General features: G+C 57.6%; 1 protein-coding gene across 1 annotated transcript in view; it reads left to right on the forward strand.

Annotated features, from left to right (window-relative positions):
• The first annotated feature begins 346 nt into the window (after nucleotides 1-346).
• JAKMIP3 (Janus kinase and microtubule interacting protein 3) overlaps nucleotides 347-22,025 on the forward strand; it is a 73,707-nt gene continuing 52,028 nt past the window's right edge. The window contains exons 1-3 of the mRNA XM_088842440.1: nucleotides 347-426; nucleotides 17,856-18,067; nucleotides 18,517-19,014. Coding sequence (XP_088698566.1) covers nucleotides 17,933-18,067; nucleotides 18,517-19,014 — 633 coding nt within the window. The 5' untranslated portion in view covers nucleotides 347-426; nucleotides 17,856-17,932. The remainder of the gene's footprint in view (nucleotides 427-17,855; nucleotides 18,068-18,516; nucleotides 19,015-22,025) is intronic.

The raw sequence follows: 22,025 nt of genomic DNA on the forward strand, positions 1-22,025 counted from the left end.
GGGGGCCGGACGCTGTCCTGGAGCGCTGGATGCGGAGGGGCGCACTGTGGCAGGAGCTGTCCAGTGTCACTGTCTGTTCCCGGGAGGACGTGGCCAGACCCGCCGAGTCTAGGGTTCCTGCCGTGTGAACACAGAGAAGCCGCCGGAGAGCCAGGCAGCACTTCCCCCACCGCGGCCTCTGAGTGGAGCAGCAGCATTTGCCTTTAGCATCTCCGAGCTGCTCTGGAGAGCTCGAGATCCTGCTTGGAAACGACAGGAGCTGGTCCCTCCCCCTGGATGTAGTCACCGCGTGGTAAATTCCATCTGAAAAGAGGAGCCGTGCTTTGCTGAGTCACAGAACCCGGGGAGCTGATTGCACAGGCGGCAGAGAGCATCCCGGGGTCAGAGGAAGGCGGAGGAGAGGCGGCGGACCGGAGGGGCTCAGGCGTAAGTGCCTCGCTTGAGCGCTGCGGGGGCTTTGCCGTGTTCAGGTGGGGCTGAGGGCTTTCTGCACGGGTTTCCCGTGGGAGCTGGCCCCTGTGTTCAGCGTGCACACAGATGTAGCTGGAAAGTTCACGGGGCGGGGGGGGGGGAGCAGATAAGTCGTCTTCATGTGCAAAGGGCATATGACAGAGGACGAAGGCCCCGCCCGCCCTCTGCTTGCGCTGCTCCTGGGGGAGGGCTGGGCCTGGGGCGCCGGCTGTGGGATCCGCGCTCAGAGCTAGAGCCGGTCTCAGGGCAGCCGTGGGGGTGGGGGCTGCGGGGGGCTGTGCGGCTCCGTGCTGGGCGTGGCAAGCACCCGGGTCCCTCTCCTGGGGGTGGGGTGGCCTGAGGCGGGCTCCTGGGCCAGGCTTTTTTTTTTTTAATAACAGGCATGTTTATGGCTCCCTCCTTGCCATCTGTCTGCCCTGTGGAGGGATGGGGTCTTCTCTTTAAAACTTAATCAAGAATCACAGTCTGTCCATGGACGTCCTTTCTCCTGCAAGGGACCCAACGTGTCTGGGGTGACAGTGGCTCATTTCCTGATTTCCAGCACTTTTTCTTGAAAGAAGTGGGTGTTGTTGCACACGCCTCCGTCTCCCCAGTGCAGAGAACGTCAGCAGTTGAGTGGAGCTGGTCGGGCTCGGTGGCAAGACGTCACAGGCCAAACGTAAATGATTCTGACACGTGTTGGCTTGTGAGTGGGCTCACTGTGAAGCTGTGTACGTGGACTGCAGCTGCAATCACCGTTGCCTTTGACTCTGCCATTGGTGCAAAGCCCAGGTCCAAGTTGCAGATTTGAGGATGCTTGCGGTGGCTCTGGGCCTTTGCCCAGCTGTTCTCAGTGCTCTCCAAGTTCTGGCGGGGAGCAGCACAGAGGGGAGGAAAGCCGGCCACGGCGAGACTTCAGTTGGTCTCGACGGCACCACTGACCTGGGGTCAGCCTCTGAGCTGCCCTGGGGTTTCAGAAACTAGGTAACAGCTACCTGGTAGAGGTCAAGGGCCAAGTGGGCCAGTGCAGGTGTGTCCGAGCCATCCGTCCTCGGCTCTGGGAGGACTTGAGGGCTCGTCTATGAAATCCAAATGCCGCACACATCAGACTGGGTCCTGTTCCCGTGCAGACGGTGCTGGGCAGACCCATCTGACAACGCGGGACCACCAGGCACAGCCCTGTGGCTGGGGAGCTTGTGGGGGCAGGAGGGAGCGGGTAGGATGAGCTCTGCAGGCCCATCTGACAACGCGGGACCACCAGGCACAGCCCTGTGGCTGGGGAGCTTGTGGGGGCAGGAGGGAGCGGGTAGGATGAGCTCTGCGTCAGCCCCAGACCAGGGTCCCCTGCCCTGAGACGAGCAGAGAGCCCGCACGTGCCCTCGCCACTGATCGGACTGTGGGCTTCCGTTCAGGGTGGTCCCGCCCCTTTCGGGTTTTCGCTGCTCTTTAGACTTCCCAGGTGATGCTGGTGGTAAGGGAGCTACCTGCCAATACAGGAGACGTTAGAGACACAGGTTCAGTTCCCGGGTCTGGAAGATCCCCTGGAGGAGGCCTTGGCAACCCGCTCCAGTGTTCCTGCCTGGAGAATCCCATGGACAGAGGAGCCTGGTGGGCTGCAGTCCACGGGGTTGCTAGGAGTCAGACGCAACTGAAGTGACTGAGCACGCAGCTCCCTTCGTTAGTTTCCAGACGGTCAAGCCGGACATAGAGTAGGTGCTGATGGTAATTCTCCACTCAGACCCCAAAGCGGCCTTCTTCAGTAAGGGGCTGAAAAGCCCGGGGCTCAGGTCACAGCGACAGAATGCCGTTTAGAGGGTGCCACCCTGTCTTCTCCCCAAGCCTGGCGGGAGTGGTTCCTGGCTCAGAGGCACCGGCTGTGGTCCCCAGCCCACGACGAGCTGTGCTGCAGAGCCCGGGCCCAGGGCTGCCCTGCACCGCCCTCCCAAGGCCCGCAGTGCTGGGCTGGTGCTTGCTGTCCCTTTGACACCTCAGGAGGAGGTCACCTCGGGTGGTGCAGCTAACAGGTGGGGAGAGGATCGTGGGGAACCACACTGGGGCACCGAGCCTGGGGTTGAGGACGGAGTTGCAGGCAGCCTGGGGAGGGGAGGCCTTCCACGCTGGGGACTCTGTCCCAGGCGGCCTGGAGGCTGGGACTCGGCCGGAAGGTCCTGAAGGTTTGAGGCCAAGAGACCCTGTGGGTCCCGGGGACTCCATGCTCCATGGCTGGCGACTCTGACATTGGAGCTGCGCCCCTGCTCCCTGCTGGGTGAGCACGGCCCCCCGGGTCGGGTGTTTCTGCCCTCTGCCAGGACTCTGCCTGCGGATGCTGGGTTGGCCCACTGTGGCTTTGGCTTCAAAGAGCCGTCTGGGTCTTCCTGAGTGTGGAGAGCTCCGTGCGAGCCCAGCAGTGGTGGAGCTGAGGGGACGTGGCCCTGGAGGATGCTGGGCAGCGCCCCCAGAAGACTTTCCCGCAGGCGCCCCACCGTCCACTGCTGGAGGTCACCCAAGCTCCCGCGCCCTCTTCGATTACAGGGCGGCTGGGAACAGGAAGGGCCTTGGAACCCATTGCGTCCACACTGAGTTCCCCAAGACTGAGCTTTCTGTGGCTCCTACGTCTTTTGGAGATGGACCGTGTGCAGGAAGGGTTGTGCTATTCCTAAAGCACCCAGGGGCATTTGTCAGGGTCTCGCACGTTTAGTCTGAGGTTCGTCTGAGGGCAGGCTCCAGCGTGGCAGCTGATACACGCGTCTCAGAGTTTTATTAAATAGCAGCCTTGACTGTGCCCTGCTCTGGTCCCAGGGTGGGACAGAGGTAAAACCCAAGGCCGGAAAGCCCTTCCGAGGCGTTTAGTGGGGGTGGAGTCTGGGCGGGGGTGGAGTCGGGCGGGGGTGGAGTCGGGGTGGAGTCTGGGGCCGGGTGGAGTCTGGGCGGGGTTGAACCTGGGGGTGGAGTCTGGGGCAGGGGTAGAATCTGGGGGTGGAGTCTGGGGCGGGGGTGGAGTCTCGGGTCGAGGGTGGAGTCTGGGGGTGAAGTCTCGGGCCGGGGATGGAGTCTGGGGCGGGGTGGAGTCTGGAGGGTGGAGTCTGGGGTGGGGGTGGAGTTTGGGGGTGGAGTCTGGGGCCGGTGGTGGAGTCTGGGGCGGGGGTGGAGTCTGGGGTCGAGGGTGGAGTCTGGGGGTGGAGTCTCAGGCCGGGGATGGAGTCTGGGGGCGGGGCGGAGTCTGGGGGTGGAGTCTGGGGCGGGGGTAGAATCTGGGGGTGGGGTCTGGGGCGGGGGTGGAGTCTCGGGTCGAGGGTGGAGTCTGGGGCTGGAGTCTGGGGCCGGGGATGGAGTCTGGGGGTGGGGTGGAGCCTGGGGGGTGGAGTCTGGAGAGGGGTGGAGTCTGGGGGTGGAGTCTGGGTCGGGGGTGGAGTTTGGGGATGGAGTCTGGGGCTGGGGGTGAAGTCTGAAACCAGGGGTGGAGTCTGGGGGCAGAGTGGAGTCTGGGGCGGGGGTGGAGTCTGGGGAGTGGAGTCTGGGACGGAGTGGAGTTTGGGGGTGGAGTCTCAGGCCGGGGGTGGAGTCTGGGACGGGGGTGGAGTCTGGGAGTGGAGTCTGGGGCGGGGTGGAGTTTGGGGGTGGAGTCTGGGACGGGGTGGAGTCTGGGACGGGAGTCTGGGGCGGGGTGGAGTTTGGGGGTGGAGTCTGGGACGGGGTGGAGTCTCAGGCCGGGGGTGGAGTCTGGGGCGGGGGTGGAGTCTGGGGGGTGGAGTCTGGGACGGGGTGGAGTTTAGGGGTGGAGTCTGGGGCGGGATGGAGTTTGGAGGTGGAGTCTCAGGCCGGGGGTGGAGTCTGGGACGGGGGTGGAGTCTGGGAGTGGAGTCTGGGGCGGGGTGGAGTTTGGGGGTGGAGTCTGGGATGGGGTGGAGTCTGGGACGGGAGTCTGGGGCGGGGTGGGGTTTGGGGGTGGAGTCTGGGACGGGGTGGAGTCTCAGGCCGGGGGTGGAGTCTGGGGCTGGGGTGGAGACAGGGGCCGGGGGTGGAGTCTGGGCGCTCCGCGGAGCCCATTGCTGCCGTTTCTCTGCGCGGCAAGTGCTCCTTGAGACCCTCACACGCGGGTGCCCGTGGGGTCAGGCCCAATTGGGACGCGGGGTGGGGCGGTCCCCACCTGTCTGACCCAGCTGCGGAGCCCAGAGTGGCCGAGCCCTTGTGCACGCCCGCCAGCACCTGCGCGAGGTCCCGGCTCCGTCACCCGCCGCTCCGTGGGGGCGGGCGCGCGGTGCCGGCCCTCGCCTGCAAGTCCCTGAGGAGGGACGCCTACGTCTTCTCTTTGCTTAGTTGCTATATGTTCACTCGCTTTGATGAAAGTGAAAGTCGTTCAGTCGTGTCTGCCTCTCTGTGACCCCATGGACAATACGGTCCATGGAGTTCTCCAGGCCAGAATACTGGAGTGGGTAGCCTTTCCCTTCTCCAGGGGATCTTCCCAACCCAGGGATAGAACCCAGGTCTCCTGCATTGCAGGTGGATTCTTTACCAGCTCAGCCACAAGGGAAGCCCAAGAATACTGGAGTGGGTAGCCTATCCTTTCTCCAGGTGACCTTCCCGATGCAGGAATCGACCTGGGTCTCCTGTATTGGAGGCGGGTTCTTTACCAACTGAGGTATCAGGGAAGCGCTTTGGTGACAGGTGTTTAAAATCTTTTGCTAGTTTTTAAATTGGATTAGTTGTCTTCTTATTAATGAATTTTGAGATGTAAAAATATATATGTATTCTGGAAACAAGACCTTTATCAGATGTGTGTTTTGTAAATACGTTCTCCCAGCCTTGGCTTGTCTTTTCGTTTTCTTAACCATAGCTTTCAAAGACAAATTTTACCTTTTTGTGAAGTCTAATTTGTCAACATTTTCTTATATGGTATTGTGCTTTTTTGCTCTCTAAGAGTGTTTTTTTCTAATCCAAGATCATGGAAGTTTTTATCTATTTTCATCTGGAAATTCTGTAGTTTTAGTTCCACAGTAGCTCCATGATTTACTCCTACTAGGTTTCCACGCATGCATTGAGCTGGGGGCTGTGGGTTTTGTTTTTTCTTTCTCTTCCTTTTTTGTTTGTTTTGGCACATTGATGCATACCTGTTACAGCACCATTTCTTCAAAAGACTGTCTCTTCTCCACTGAATTTTCTTGTACCTTTCGTTAAATATTAATTGGCCAGATAATACATGGGGCTTTTGTTTTGGTTCTGTTTCACTGGTCTGTGTGTCTTTGCATCATACATTTAATATTGTATGTATACATCTGTGGGCCTCCCAGGTGGCTCTAGTGGTAAAGAACCTGCCTGCGGGTTCAGTCCCCAGGTCAGGAAGGTTCCATGGAGGAGGGCATGGTAACCCACTCCAGTCTTCTTGCCTGGAGAATCCCACGGACAGAGGAGGCTTTCGGGCTCTAGTACAGACGGCTGAAGAGGACACAGACTGAGCACAGAACATGAGCACATCTGTGACGTCATGTGTGATGCTTGTATTACTGCGGCTTTACTGTAACCTGGAGGTCCCAGTGATAATCTCCAACTCCAAATTTGTTATTTTCTAAAATTGCCTGTTAGATGTTCCCAAACTACAAATATAGATCATTTGCTTTGTCCATATCTGTTTTGGAAACAGCATTTCAGTTTTTACAAAACAAAGTCCATTGGAATTTTGAGGTTGCATTTGATGTCTATTTCAATTTGGGGGACATTAACATCATAACAATATTGTTTTGTGATCCACAGACAGGGTCTATCACTCCATTTAGGTCTTTAAGTTTCTCTCATGAATGTCTTGGGGCTTTAAGTGTGTAAATATTGTAACTATTTCATCTGATTCCCAAGCTTTCTGTCTGGTAGTTGCAACAGCATAGCATCTCTGACTCTAGCTCTGATTGCTGCGTTTGTTGACAGTGGATTGTTTTCCTTGCTTTTTCTGAGTCTCATAATTTCTTGTTGAACGTCAGGCATTGTCTGTGGAAGAACAGTGGAGACTGAGGGAACATGCATGCCAGAAACGGCCCCTTTCTTTGTGGGTTAGTGTGTGGGTTTGAGGGCCCGGCAGCAGGGAGGTGAGTCAGGGTGTGTTATCCTCCAGCATGGTGGCCTCAAGCTGCCGTGCAGCGTGGCGCCCGGGCCAGGAGGGGTAGTTACTGTGTGTTCCTGCTCCGCCCTTGGTGTCTGACGCTGTGCCTACTGGCATCTTGAAAGGCTCTCTGTCTGAAGTGGGTCTCCTTGCCCAGCCCTGGATTGCTGTTGATTGTACCTGTGCAGGCTCGTTTGGGGGAGGGGGTCTCATTCTTCTGGTCCAGCCTTAGGGGTTGAGGCCTGTGTGCCTGGGGGTTCTTCTCAGCCTTCCTGCCCCTTCCCCATCCTCCAGCTCTGCTTGTGCCCCTGCAGGATCCCGACCCCCAGGGCCTCCGTCTCCCTCCCCAGGGCCCTCCACTCCTACCCCAGGGCAGGGGGAGGCAGGGGTTTCCTGCCACCCTGTCCCCACGACCCTGAGGACAAGAGGGTTTGCTGGTCTTCTTCCAGCGGCCGAGGCACTCGCTGTGCCTGTGGGAAGGGGCTGGAGGCAGGGCGGTCTCTCCAGCCTCTGTACCGCCCTCCGCCTGCCTCATGTCTGGGTCCAGCGACTCAAGGCTGGTGTGCTGGCCCCCGTCCGGCCTGTAGAGACGAGCTGCAGTTGGAGCTGAGCTCCTCCCCGGAGCCCTGCCCTGGGTGAGCCAGCTCAGGCACCCGGGCCCCTGGGACTGGCTTGTCGCCTTTGGTTCTCTCAGGACCTGACTCTTCCTGGACCCAAAGAAACGCATGATTTGGCAGATTATGTGGCCCTTTGTCATTCTTCAGGACAGAAGGGACATTTTCTCATGACTTTCCACATCTTAAGCAGAGGCAATTTTCTATGTTTTAAAAATCACTTTTTGTTCCTTTCTTTGCCAGTTCTGTCTTTTGATAGTTACCTATTTATCTTGTGAGATCTTAGTGTTACTGCTGAGTTTCACAATCTCCTAATATAGTAAAGACACTAGCTTTGTTGTTGTATTTATTGCAAATGATGTTTCCACTTGTTTTTAGCTTCTTGAATGCATCTCGCTGGTGATAAAGCAAGGTGAGGGTTTTGTGTGGCAGAATCTATTGATCTTGCCTCCTGTGGGGGTTCCTTTTATCTCCTTTAAGCCTAAAAAATCCTCTCTCCGGAGACTTCAGAAATGCTCCTTTGTGCATCTCCCCAGTAGTTTCAGTGATTTGATTTTTTGCCTTTAATTCTCTTAATCCATTTAGAATTTCGTGTCAGAAAGGCAGGATCCCACAGGTTTATTTCTCGTTCGCGATCGGCCGGCTAATCACGCTGGTGCTTGTGAGTGGTCCCCTCCCCTTGCTGGTGAATATGATGCTTTCTACCCTTAGATGTAACATGGGGCCTCTTTCTGAGCTGTGCCATCTTTTTCACTCATCTGGCCATTCATGAGGCTGGGTGTTTCCTGCTTAGTAAAACTGTGATTTAGACTAAAGAGACTGTTTTTCCCTGTTCAGTTCAGTTCAGTTCAGTTCAGTCGCTCAGTCGTGTCCGACTCTCCGTGACCCCATGAATCACAGCACGCCAGGCCTCCCTATCCATCACCAACTCCCGGAGTTCACTCAAACTCATGTCCATTGAGTCGGTGATGCCATCCAACCATCTCATTCTCTGTCGTCCCCTTCTCCTCCTGCCGCCAATCCCTCCCAGCATCAGAGTCTTTTCCAGTGAGTCAACTCGTCGCATGAGGTGGCCAAAGTATTGCAGTTTCAGCCTCAGCATCAGTCCTTCATCTTTTGCCTCGTCCCTCCCAGGCCCATTTCAAGCTGGTCCGGGGCAGATCAGTCAGAACCGTCAGTGCGCGGTGGCGGGATCCGTCCCTCGCTCCGGGATCGCTCAAGGTCTCTGCGGGGCCTTGGTGGAGGCGCACACGGAACGTGGCCAGCCCACTGCCCTGGGGCCTGAGCTGAGTGTCATCCGGCAGGTCCTCCCAGAACCTCCTCTTCCTTGCAGCCCCACTCCCCTCGAGGGCCCGGGCCCTCCCCTCCTGGGCAGCCTGTCCTGGACTTTCAGAAACTCTGGGCACCCTTCAGGATCAGCGCCCAGGGTGGGGTCAAGACAGGAGGCCCCCAGCAGGCCCGGGCACCGTGATGACCCACGATGCCCGCAGGCCCGCTGGTTTGGTTGTGCAGCTGGGGGATGGTGGTCTTCAAGCAGTGACAACCCTGCACCAACTGTGCACACTTAGAAGGCTTTCCAGGGTGGGGGGCTGCCCATAGCCCCCTCCTCACCTCCCGGCCCCCTGCAAAGCAAGGCAGACCCTACCTTCCGCAAGTGGAGAGCTCTGGGGCACCAAACCCAGGGAGGAGAGGAAGTTTAACTAAAGCACTCAGATCACCAGTCCCCTCAGCTTATTCAGAGACGTATTTCTCATACACTTTTACTTCTTAATAATTTATCAGAATTTGTAATATATTTGTACTATTTGAACTAGTATAGAGCGATAATAATTGCAATGATAACTCAACCTGGGAGACATTTTTATAACCTCAGCACTGAAGGTCACAGTAAAAGCTGTAAATTTCCATTTACATACATTTTCTCATCCTGTAAAGATGTGATAGGGTGATCAATGGAAGCCTTCAATCAAAAAAAAAAAATATCCTACTGGGGGGTGATATATAACCTTATTCTGTGTGGTTGGTAGAATTTCAAAGGGAAGAAGAATAACGTAAAGATTTTACTAAAGAAGAGGTTGTTGATGTATTTTTGAAACAAATGACAGTGGGTTTCCAATCACTGTTCTAGTTTAGATAACTTTCATTGCTCTGTTTAAAGTTTATGAACCTTTCCTTTGGGATGGATGATTCTACTGTTAATACCACACACTGTATTTTCTTGTCTCAGACATGGTATTTTAATCTCTATATTACTGATGTGGGTCTTTGGAATTTATCCTCTGTCTCTTCTTGACAGGCTGCTGTTTCCCCTATGTTGTGGGAATTGTGGTTTTATGAGTTCTGGCTGTTCTGATATCCTGGTCTGCTAATTCTTACGTGTGCCTCATGCCTGCATTTCTTTCTGCTGTTCAATGTTCTTTTCCTCTTGTTAGGACTCCCATTTGCTTACTTCTTTGCAGGTCTGGAAATGTTTGATTGAATGCCAGACATTGTGATTTTATATTGTTGGGCTGAATTATTTGTATTCCTTTAAATGTATTTGAGCACCGTTCTGGGCATAGTTGAGTATCTCTGGAAGAGTTGGTTGCTTTTGAGGTGTTCCTTTGAGCTTCCCGAGTCAGAAGCACAGAGTGACTTTAAGGTTTGGCCAGCTTGGCTCAGTCCAGAGGTCTCCCTCTGGGGTCTCTCCTGCTGCCTCTGATCACAAGCCCCCGAGGGGACCCCACCAGGCCACGTGGTGCCGCCTGCCTTTGGTGGGGGGATAGGCCTAGAGCCGGCTCTCCTCATCTGAACAACCAGGGCTTTGGCTGGTGATCCCGAGAGTCTCTCTTGGAAATCTGGTTGTTAGGCGTCTCCATTTTTAAACAGTGACCGGCCAGGTGATGGGTTTGGCAGAAGCAAAGCTGTGCATAAACCCACTTCTGTTCTTTTCAAAACTCTCATTCTGACACCTGAGGCGGCTCAGTGGTTCACTTTGCAAAGGAGCAGCTGCTGCGGCCCCTGTGTCTCAGGAGGGGCGTCCTCCCGGGACTTAGTCAGAGCGGCTCACACAGCACGCATCTCCCAGAGCTGCTCACTCAAGGGCAGTGCTGAGGACCCTTTGCTCAAACAGGTGGGTGGTGTCTGCCACCATTTATTTATTCATTTAAATTTGGCCGTTCGGTACATGGTTTGCAGGATCTTAGTCCTCCAACCAGGGACCGAACCTGGGCCCTTGGCAGTGAAACCATGGAGTCCTAACCACTGGACCTGCAGGGAATTCCCTACAGTCATTTAGTATAGTGTCTGTCTTTGATCCTGAGACGTGAGCCAGTGAATTTTAAATCATGCTTATGATTTAAATTCTAACTGAAATACTAGTAAATACAAGTCTTAAGATTTTTTTCTTTGATCCTGAAGTTGTGGCCTTCCGCCTCCAGAAGACAGAGCGACATACCTTTCCGCGATCCTCCCATTAGTAGAGTAAAATCTCTGGACACTCGTCTAAAACAAACATAGAGAGACTGGAAGGGGGTGAGAAAGGCAGGGCAACTAGGGTCAAGACCCAGGAAGACACAGCAGCGAGCTCCCTGGGTTTTCTCCCGGGGCTGGAGTTGAAGAGGCCAGCAAGTCAGACGGACGGACGGGCACAGACAGAAGCGGCCCCAAGAAGAGCCCGCCCTCTCTGGCCGGAGGGTCAGCAGCAGACAGCTTGCTGGGGCCGCACAGATGGCAGACAAGCACACGGCAATGGTCACCAGTGGTGGTGAGGGAAATGCAGATTAAAGCCACAGCGAGACATAAATAGTACCAATGTTTTCCTAGGTCAGTCTCCCAAGGCAGTGGAAATAAAAACAAAAATAAGCTAGTGCGAACTAACCAAACTTACAAGCTTTTGCACTGCAAAAGAAACCATAAACAGAAGAAATATTTGCAAACAACATAGCCAAAAAGAGCTTAATTTCCAAAATATCAAACAGCACATACAACTCAACAAAACAGCAAAAAATAAACAACCCAACCAAACTATGTATGGGCAGAAGACTGAAATAGACATTTCTCCTAAGACATACATATGGCCAGTAGGCACATGACCAGATGCTCAGTGTCACTAATCTTAGAGAAATGCAAGTCAAAACTACAATGAGGTGTTACCTCACACTGGTCAGAATGGCCATCATCAAAAAGTCGACAAACAATAAATTCCAAAGAGGGTGTGGAGAAAAGGCAACCCTCCTACACTGTCGGGGGGATGGAGATTAGTGCAGCCACAATAGAAAACAGTGTGGAGATTCATCAGAAAACTAAAATAGAATTACCACATGATCCAACAATCCCACTCCTGGGCATACATTTGGACAAAACTATAATTCAAAAGATACATGCACCCCAGTGTTCAGAGCAGGACTATTCACAATAGTCAAGATGTGGAATCCACCTGTGTCCATCAGCAGAGGAATAAAGAAATGCGGTACACAGATACAATGGGCTATTGCTCACAAAACAGCAGGAAATCGTGCCATTTGCAGCAGACAGACGGACCAAGGGAGGATCACGGTCAATGAAGTCAGGTGGAACAAGACGAAAAGCGACGTGATAGCTCGTACATGTGGGATTCAAACTACGGCGCAGGTGAACCTACCTAAGGGGCAGAAGCAGAGTCCAGACAGGGAGAAAACGCTTGTCGTTACCACAGGGGAGGGCAGGAGGGCCAGCCTGGGCGTTTGGGATCAGCAGGCGCAGACTATGCCATGCATAACGGACAGACAACGAGGCCCTACTGTAGAGCTCAGGGAACGACTCTCAGGACCCTGTGATAAACCAGAACGGAAAAGAATATGGAAAGGAGTGCATACACATGTTAAATATCCACAGAACGCTGGGTCACTGTGCTCACAGCAGAAATTAACACAACGTTGTACATCAACTATACTTCAGTTTAAAAAGTAGGGTAAAAGAAGTAAAACGACAATGAGATACCACTCAGCAGAATGGCTAAAATCAAAAAAAAGCAGCAACAACAAATGCTGGCAGGGATGCTGAGAAACTGAATCCCTCACACGCTGGTGGTGGGAGGGTCACATGGTGCAGCCTCTCCGGAAAGCGGTTTTCCATTTCTTAAATAACTACACGTTCAACTGTGTCGACCAGAAATTGCACTTCTAGGCACTTGTGTCAGAGAAATGAAGGCTTAGGTTCACGCAACAACCTGGACATGAGCATTTATAGCAGCGTCATCTGTAATAAGCAGCCAGTTGTCCCTCAGTGGGTGAGTGGATAATGTGTCCACACTGTGAGTACCACACCCACAGCAGCAAACACAAATGGACGTGAACTCTGTGCACACAACTTGGATGGGTCTCCAGAATTACGTTGAGTGAAAAACGCTGATTCCAAAAGGTCCTGTGCTATGTGACTTCATTTGTATAACATTCTTGAATTGACAAGGTTACAGAAACGGAGGGCAGATTTGTGGTTGCCGGAGGCGGAGGCGGGGATGAAGCTGGGGGCGGAGATGGAGACAGGATGGTCTCCTTGCTGACGTTCTGGAAGCCAGCGTCTTGGTCGTGATCCCTAGTGTCTCAAGATGCTGCCACTGTGGGAGCTGTGCAGGGTACACAGGGTCTCTCTGTATCAGCTCACAAGGCTGAATCGACACTCATCTCGAAGTTTATTTCAGAATAGATCACAGCACGTCTAGGAAAGTTCAGCCTTTAACTCATTCACAGGTGAGTCAGAGCTGCAGCCTGAATCACATATGTCTCTTTTCAACACAGAGGGACTGTGGGGTGGATTCAGTTCTGTAGACTAGGAGTGATGACTCACGGCCAACTTGATGGATCGAAATATGAGTGCGCTGAAGTCACGGCAAAGGTCTTGAGGATGAGAACTGCGGGCGTCATGAGAGGGACAGGCGCCTTCTCCATCAGAGGACCTTCCCTGTCTGGTGTGATGGTCACCGTAGGGGGACGTCCCACACTGGAGAAGTCCCCGCTCTCGGGTTCAGGTGGGCTGACCATCTCCTGGGGCCAGTGGTCGCCCGCCCGGAGCCCCATCTGGTTCTTCCTCTCCCGTGACCTCCAACCCCACCAGGGACATTTGGGGTGAGGGGGCTCCCTCCCCAGAGCTCCTCCCCCAGAGCTGGATCCCCTCCCTGCTGATGACCAGGAGCAGGGTCTCCACCCACCGAGTGGACCCCTGGGCCTTCTTCCTCCTGGAGAGCCTGGACCTGTTTAATAGGCTTTCTTGGGCGAGGCTCATGCTTTGGGGGCTTGAGAACAACCTTCTAGAAACCTCTGGGAGGTCATGCACCTGGCAGGTGGACAGGGAGAAGGGACCACCCAGCTGTGTGCAGCCCCACCCTCCCACCAAGGCAGGCTGCGCCAGCTCCTTCCACTCTCCACAGCTGCTCTCCAGAACCCGGGGAGCGAACTGGAAAGTTCCCTTTCCTTCCCTTCCTGTCGAAGGCCGCCACCACCCCATTTTCTTCAAACTCTACTTCTGATCAGGGTGTGTACAAGATCAGCACACGTGTGACTTCTTTGAGAATGCTGCGGTTAGAAAGAGGTCACAGCCCAAACCCTCAAGAATTCTAATCTCTCTCCAGAGATTCATTAAAACACTGCACGTGTTTCTAAGGGACGCCTCAGGCTAGCGCAAACGAGCCTGTTCTGCACACGTTTCATTGGATTTGCAGCAAGAGTCTTGCGGTTACCAGTGAGGGCCTTGCTGCAGGAGAGCGCCAGCCCTGACGGCTTCCAGGCCGTGTCCAATAGGACGTGTGTCCCTCCGGGCAGATGCTCCGTGCTGTGAGTTTGCTGAAAGATTGTGCTCCGGAACTAGAGTGTCTGAAGTGAAGGGGGGCGGTGCCTTGGAACCACCCCCACCCAGGTCTGAGCTCCCGGCAGCCTATAGCCCACATGACTGCCCACCACCATCACAGATGGAAGCTTCCCCCTCCTCCGGGCATTTGTCCAATGGCCTGTACTTAAGGGGTCCCTGCGGGATATGACAGGGACTGTCCCCCACCATGGCCTTGGGTTTGCACAGAACTGACCAGATCAGAAGCATCAAACGCATCCTTTGCTGACTGTGGGTCAGCCTCTTAACCCAGAGAGTGTCCGTGCAAACATGACCGGCTCTGCAAGGTTGAAGCCCCTTTGTGACCCTGCTCATTCACTCCTTGCTGGGGCGTCACCCTGCTGACACCTGCGTGTTGGCGGTTTTTTTCTACCTGCATGCTGGGGGCAGCAGACCAGCCCGCGGGCTCCACGTGGAGAAAACTGGACGGAGGCCAGCAGGACGGAGGTGGGGCGAGGTGTCCAGACCAGCTTCCAAGGTGACCCAACCGCAGTGCCAACACGCCCTGGGCTGCAAGCTGTGTCTTGAACACAAAACAACTCATTCAGAGAGACCCGAGGGGCGCTCTTCTGCTCAGAGACCCTGAGATGGGAGTGGGCAGACTGCACTATTGACCTGGTCATTTAAGGACTTCCGACCAAAGCGGGGCCTCATGTGGGTGCCGCTCTGGCGCGGGGAGAGTGAGAGGGCCCGGCAAGACACCCGCCCTCCTCCCGTCCCTGGGCTTCCCGCGGGGGCGCAGAGGTCACGCCGGCCGCGGAGGGTCTGATTCAACCTCAGGACCAAGGCGCCGGCGTGGCGAGGCAGGTTCTCACCACGAACCGCGTGCGGAGGTGCTCAGGTCGTCCTCACCGGGGTTGGGGTGAGGGGCTGCCTCCGGGTCGCGCCGCACAGCCCCTTCCCACCAGCACCTCAACCCCCGGCCTCGAGCCTCGTGAGCAGGAGGCCCAAGGCCTGACTGAGTCTGTTCTGCATTGAGGTTCAGACGGCGCCGGCGGTGGCTCCACGTGGAAGGACGGCTCCGTTCACCAGGAGCGGCCCGATCCAACCCAGCCCTGCTCCCGGAGGCCGGGCCTTCCCAGGAGACCGAGGGCCCGCCGTGCGCTGGACCCCGAGGCCACGGGGGCCTGCTGGGAGTTAGTGAGGCCAGCCAGAGGGGGTCAAGCCAGAGAGGCGTGTGCAGGGCTGCACCGGAGAAGGGGTGGCCGCTGCGAGGGCGGTCCGAGCGTGGCTCCGGTGGTGGGGGTGGGGGGCGGGGAGCCCCTGTGCTCGTGAACCGCGGGTCACACGCTGCTGCTGCGCCCCCAGCCCCAGCCTGACCACCCAGCCCCGGGGCTCTGTGCCCTGCCGTCCCCGCAGGATCCGTGAGGGGCCGTCCAGGATGGGCGGCGTGGGCTTCAGAGCTGGGCCAGAGGGTCTCAAGACCCTCGGGAGAGCAGAGGGGCCGACCCCGCTGGCTCCAGTCCCCGTGCTGACCCAGGCGACGCCGGGAGCGGTCCCGAGGGCCCTGTCCAGCAGGCCACACCCCCGGGTTCTGCTCAGGCCTGAACCCCACTGGCCAAGCTCGGGACTCTTCAGAGAGTGCGCCACAGCCCCGGGCCCCATCCAGGTTGCTGCGTGGGAGCCAGAGCCCTGGCATTCCCGAGTGGGAGGCTCCGCGGTGCCCGCTGAGACCTCGCACTCCCAAGGCCTCTGTGGGCGTCGTCTCCTCGGATGTGGGCGGGGCCGGGGCGGTGCTCTGGCCAAAGGCGCAACGCGCAGGCGCTCAGTGCAACGAGGGCGTGGGGAGTGGGGAGACCCCAGGTTGCTCTCCGGGATTCATCCCATCAAGCGCCCCTGGGGGCACAGCCCAGGGTCGGGCGGGGCCCTGGAGTCCCTGGCTCGGGTGTGGGCAGCTGGGACACCCCGCACACTACCAGCGGACTCTGGGGAGAGCAGTCTGTCCACACTCGTTTCCATAAATAGTGACGTCAGTCAGCACACTTCCTGTTCGTGCCGAAATGTGTGCTGGAGGAAGGCAGGCTCTCTCCTTTAGGGAGCTGCCGGGCTGGGGCTCGAGGCTTGTCATTGCATCAGATGAAAGCTCTCGGTGCCGGGAGGCCAGGGCCTGGGTAGGGGCTGCTCAGCGCCCCGGGGTCCAGGCGGCAGGCGGGGGTCCCAGGCAGCCCGAGCCATGCTGTCCGTGTGAGCCTGTGGGAGGAAATGCAGGCGGACTGTGTTTGGAGGAGCCAGCGGCTGTGGGCCGGGTTGGCTGTGGGTGGGGGCGGGGAGGGCCCCTCTGCTGCCGGCCAGTGTGGGCACCGCCCCGGCCTCTCCCTCCTCTCAGCCTGCCCTTCATCTCCTCTCAGATGGCCGGTGAGGCTGCCTCTCTGTCCAGGAAAGGCCTGCGGAGTTTCATTTTAAAATAAGGAAAACATAACACGCCTGTTTTCAGAAAACATGGAGGAAATGCTAGCTGTGGTGGATGGCAGCCGGCCAATTGCACAGGGGGCTCGGAATTCCCTGTGATCTGAGGCGAACACATGGCGGTGGGGGTTTCTGGGGCCGGGGAGGTGGTCTGGTCACGGTTGCTTAAAGGCGACTGCAGAGAACAGACCAGAGATGGTCACAGGGGTCCTAGGAGGGTGGCCAGGCGGCTGGGGACGCTGCAGGGCTACCGTGGGGCCCGGCCCCTGTTCACAGAAGGCTGAAGGCTGGGGTCGCCGAGCCCCCCACCCGGAGCTCCAGGAGGCCAGTAGGAACCCATGGTCCTGAAGGGCTCCCAGACCTGGCCTGGAAGAGCCTCAGCAGTGCACCGGGAGGGTGTTCTCAGCATAGGAAGGAGGCCTTGGGGACACCTGGGGACACTCTTGTGTCTCTGTTCCAGTGAGGAGATAGGAGCGGGGGGCCAGGCAGCAAGGAGAGCAGAACCCGGAACCCCCCTGCCTTTTAATCCAGGCAGAGCTGGTGGACTCTCCCAGTCTCACACTGGGCGCTGGGCGCTGGGATACGGGAGGAGTGGGGGCCGCCCCAGGCCTGGGCCAGCAGATTCAGGCGTCCAGGCTGGGTGACAGATGAACAAGCCAGGGTGGGGCCCAGTGCCCAGGTGGTCCAGGGTGCGCGCGCACCCACCGAGTGGGCTCGGTCTCCTGGGCTGAGGGTGCAACTCCTTTCAAGCTGGTTCACGGACCCCAGGGGTCCCAGCCACCCCTCCGTTTGTGTCAGAGAAGCTTGTGTTTCACATCCGCTCCTGCCATCTGTCTGCCACACACCCTGTGGGAAGTTGGGCCCTAACTTTGGTTCCCAGAGTCTTATTCCAAAGGGGCAAAGAATAAACATGTACTGATCGTCTGTTCGGAGAAGGCAATGGCAAGCCACTCCAGTACTCTTGCCTAAAAAATCCCATGGGTGGAGGAGCCTGGTAGGCTGCAGTCCGTGGGGTCGCTATGGGTCGGACACGACTGAGCGACTTCACTTTCACTTTTCACTTTCACACATTGGAGAAGGAAATGGCAGTCCACTCCAGTGTTCTTGCCTGGAGAATCCCAGGGACGGGGGAGCCTGGTGGGCTTCCGTCTATGGGGTCACACAGAGTCGGACACGACTGAAGTGACTTAGCAGTAGCAGTGGCAGATCATCTGTTACCCAAGAGGCGGGAGAAATGTGCTTCCATGGAGAGGGGCCCATCAGGGGTGTGGGCGGAGGGCAGGCGGCCCCTGCGATGGGCCCATTGGGGGTGCAGGTGGAGGGCAGGGGGCCCCTACGGCCTGTGACACCATGGGCAGTCTGGCCGCAGACTCGGACCAGCAGATGTAGCCCCGCCCACCCTGCTCGTGGGTCCCCCCAGGCCCTGTGCAGTCGGCTCACAGTGTGCTTCCCCTCAGGTGACCCAGAAGATGTAGAGAAGCCACAGGCAGGCGATCGGCCCAGAAACGCGGCTGCCCATCGGGCCACCCTCACCATGTCCAAGAAGGGCGCAGGCGGCCGGAGCAAGGGGGACAAGGCGGAGGTCCTTGCCGCGCTGCAGGCTGCCAACGAGGACCTGCGGGCCAAGCTCACTGAGATCCAGATCGAGCTGCAGCAGGAGAAGAGCAAGGTGGGCCCCCAACCCCGCCCCCACCCCACCCCGCCCCGCCTGCATTGGTTTCTCCCTTAGCTGAGACTGTCGTAGGAGGTAAGTGAGACATCCGTCGTTTGGGCTGAAGCCGTCCGGAGGGCAGGAGCCCCCACCTCCTGCCCCCCACAGCCGTGGCGCCTCTTTGGCGGATTCGTTTGAGAGGTGCTGGTTTCAGCCTCCTGAGCACGCAGGTTTCTGGACACCCGTGCGTCTGCCCTCTTGCTTCCAGGGTTGGCTCTTACTGGGTGCATAGTATCACGTTGCCCACCCAAGAGGCTTGACTCTGTTTCCAACCCGTGTTTTAACGAGACCTTCCCTAATGGACGGTAGCTCCCAACTCTGCAACAACACAGGCTTTCCGAACGCTGCGCTCGGGTGTCCGCCGGCAGAGTCTGGCCCCGGGCCGACGGCGTCTCGATGTGCCGCAGGTCGGCCGGGTGGAGAGGGAGAAGAACCAGGAGCTCAGGCAGGCGCGGGAGCACGAGCAGCACAAGAGCGCCGTCCTGCTCACCGAGCTCAGGGCCAAGCTGCACGAGGAGAAGATGAAGGAGCTTCAGGCGCTGCGGGAGGCGCTGCTGCGGCAGCACGAGGCCGAGCTGCTGCGCGTCGTCAGGACCAAGGACAGCGAGAACCAGCGGCTGCAGGCGCTGCTGCACGCCGTGCGCGAGGGCGGCCCGGACCGGGCGCGCACCGTGCTGCTGTCCGAGGCCAAGGAGGAGGCCAAGAAGGGCTTCGAGGTGGAGAAGGTGAAGATGCAGCAGGAGATCTCGGAGCTGAAGGGCGCCAAGCGGCAGGTGGAGGAGGCGCTGACCTTGGTCATCCGCGCCGACAAGATCAAGGCCGCGGAGATCAGGAGCGTATACCACCTGCACCAGGAGGAGATCTCCCGCATCAAGAAGGAGTGCGAGCGCGAGATCCGCCGGCTGGTACGTGCGCGCGGCTGGGGCGCGGGGCGGGCAGGGACGGCGATGGGCTGGGCGGGGCAGGGGCGGGGCTGGGCGGTGATAGGCGGGGCTGGGGGCGGGGCGGGTAGGGGATGAGCTGGGCGGCGATGGGAGGGGCGAGGCGGGCTGGGGCGCGGGGCGGGGATGGGCGGGGCGGGGATGGGCGGGGCGGGGCGGGGCGGGGATGGGCGGGGCGGGGCTGGGAGGGCAGGGGCGGGGAGGGGCGGGGCGGCGATGGGAGGGGCGGAGCGGTGGTGGGCGGGGCGGCGCTGTGGGAGGGCAGGGATGGGGCGGGGCGGGCCACATGGCACCGGGCAGGCCAGGCAGCGCTTGGGCTTTGCTCTCCAGCGGGCTGCCCCCCAACCCCGCACAGGGCACCGGCACACCTCTGCTCTTGGTTTGCGGACTCCAGAGAGGCCAGACTGCTGAAAACAGCAGGATGCGGTTCAAAACTCACCAGTCAGTGGCCCACGCCCCAGGAGGCCGCAGTCCTTACCCCCTCCACACCACCCAACTTTCCTTCCCAGCTTGAGGGGGCCTCCCCCATCCCCCAAAAAGGGTTAATGAAAGGCCCCTCGTCTTGCAGCCCCAGGTTAAGCCCAAGGCGCGTAGGGGCCCTTTGAATAACATGAGCTTGGGCTCCATAACCAGGAGGGTCTGCAGTCTGTGAGCTTGCTGGACCCAGAGAGGGGAGACCAGAGGCCTGCGGGCAAGGGTCTCGGCCCGGGGCCATCTCAGCATTCCCGAGCTGTGCAGTCTGGGAAGGAGTCACTCTTCGCAGGTCAGGAACTCTGTGCATCCTGTGGCTCCGGAGAGCAGCTACCCGATGCTCCCTAGCCCCTGTGAGGAGAGGCTGCGGAGAACACTCAGAGGTTGTGGGGGGTTCCACTTGATTCTCCTCATTCCTTGGAGCCTGGACCTCCTTGGTCACTGGGGGTAAATGAGCCCTCATTCGTGCCAGGCGCTTCATCAGGACTCAGCTGGCTTTGCAGCTGGCCACGCTGGGGACCCCTGGATGCCCCTTGGAGGGGATGCAGCCAGCTTTCCTCCAGAATGGCCGTGCACCCAGGCCACCTCTCCCAGCCTCCTGGGCTTCTGGGTTCCAAAGACCAACATGCTGATTACCCAGAAGCGTTGCAGTTGCTCTGGACACAGGGCACAGAACTGGGGACTGTGAACAAGCACAGCTCTGTCATGCTGTGCGTGCGGGGCCCAGACACGCCAACCCTGGGTGGCCCCCTCCCCCTTTCTGGAATGTCCCCTGTTCCACGCTCCCCCTTTCAACTCTGTATCCGTCCCAGGGCCGTGTGTTGGTGCCAGGTCAGCACCCACTACCCAAACCCACACCTTCTCCATCACGTCGATTGGCCTCAGTTTCGTCATGGGTGCTCATGGTCTGATTTCCTTAACCACAGGGTCACGACAGAACTGGCTGTAGTCCTCAACCTTGACCTGGGCTCCCCAGAGGGACCCACTTGCAGCTCCAGCTGATTCTTCCGAGTTTTATTCCAAGTCCTCAGAAATGTCCTTGCACATCTCTTGATTCTTGGGTTTAGCACTTCCTCTGTTTCCCCGTTAGCCCCCCGCCCCCAAGTCCCATTGGCCAGGTCTCAGCAGGACACACAGCACACCCCAGACAGGGAGGGCAGCTTTGCAGAGCCCCAGTGGCCTCGGCGGGGCCTGGCTGTGGCCCCAGGGAAGGGGTCAGGGCAGGTGCTTCCCCTGTGGGTGAGGGCCTCGGACAAGAGTGTGGCTCTGGGGGCACTCGGCCCAGTGGAGGAGCTGAGGGAGCAGGTGCCCAGACCCCCACTCCCCGGCCCTGCTCCTGCTCTGGTTCCTGGGCCTGGGAGGTGGGGCACGAGCCAGGGAGGAGGACGTCGGGACAGGCTTGCTGCTCTGTCTGGGCTGAAATGAGCGTTTATTATTCGTGTCGTGGGTGCTCTGTGAGCGTTCACGAGAGACCCACCGTGGCCCACGATGAATCACCTCTCTCGTACACATTTTTATTTTCCTTCAAATTAACTTTTTTCATTTGCTTAATTTTCAAGTGAACGGGTGCTAAGTTGCTTCAGTCGAGTCCTACTCTTTGTGACACCCCTGAATTTCCGGAGGAAGGAACCCCCTGTCGGTACAGCAAAGCATTAGGAATCGTGCCCACGCCTGTGTTCTGAGATGTCCTTCCTGGAGCGCTCGCTCTTCACGTCTGCCCTGGACGGACTGCTTTCCTAAAGCGGCCTGAGTCCTGAATTCCCTTTGTCACCCACCCAGGAAACCGTCCCTCCCTGCTGTGTCAGAGCCCCCCTTACCTTCCTCTCTCCTGGATGAATGTTTCTCATCTGGGGGAAAGTGCGTTCTCTAATCACTTCCTGGAGACAGAAGGAGGGAAATGTGTTTTGTGAGACCTTGTGTGCGTGGAGTTTTTATTCTGACCTCACTCACAGCGGATGTTGTAACTCCACGTGGAATTAGAGGTTGGAAAACTTTCATTAGAATCTGAAGGTATTTCGGCCTAGTCTTCTGACGCTGAGTGTTGCTCTTAAGAAACTGTCCCATATTCTGACCCCTGGCCCTTCCTCACCCTTCCCCAAGTTACGGAATGCTGGCCCTGCGCTCGGAGCTTCTCTGACAGTTTAGGTCGCCGTGCCTTTAGTGTAAGCATTGGTTCACCCACCTCACCAGGCAGCCGGGAACACTCTCTAGCGGGAAACCCGTGGCTCTCAGCTCTGGAAAGCCTTATTCTTCTGTTGCCTTCCCCTCCCTCTCCCGCTCTTCCTTCTAGAAGCCCCATTAGCCAGATGTTGGGACTTGGACTTGATACGCTGATTCTCTTCTTTTTCTCTTCAACCTTGGCTTTCGGTTCTGCTTTCTAGGAAATGCCCTTGACTTTCTCATCTAACTTTCCTGCTTAATATTTTTGTTTCTGCCTTCATGATTCAATCCTCCAAATGTTTGCTCTCTGGAAGTTTGGTCACTCCCCTCTCACTCATAGATGT

The sequence above is a fragment of the Moschus berezovskii genome, chromosome 12, assembly GCF_049115385.1.
Source record: "Moschus berezovskii isolate FMDL1 chromosome 12, NW_MosBer_1.0, whole genome shotgun sequence".
NCBI lineage: Eukaryota > Metazoa > Chordata > Mammalia > Artiodactyla > Moschidae > Moschus > Moschus berezovskii.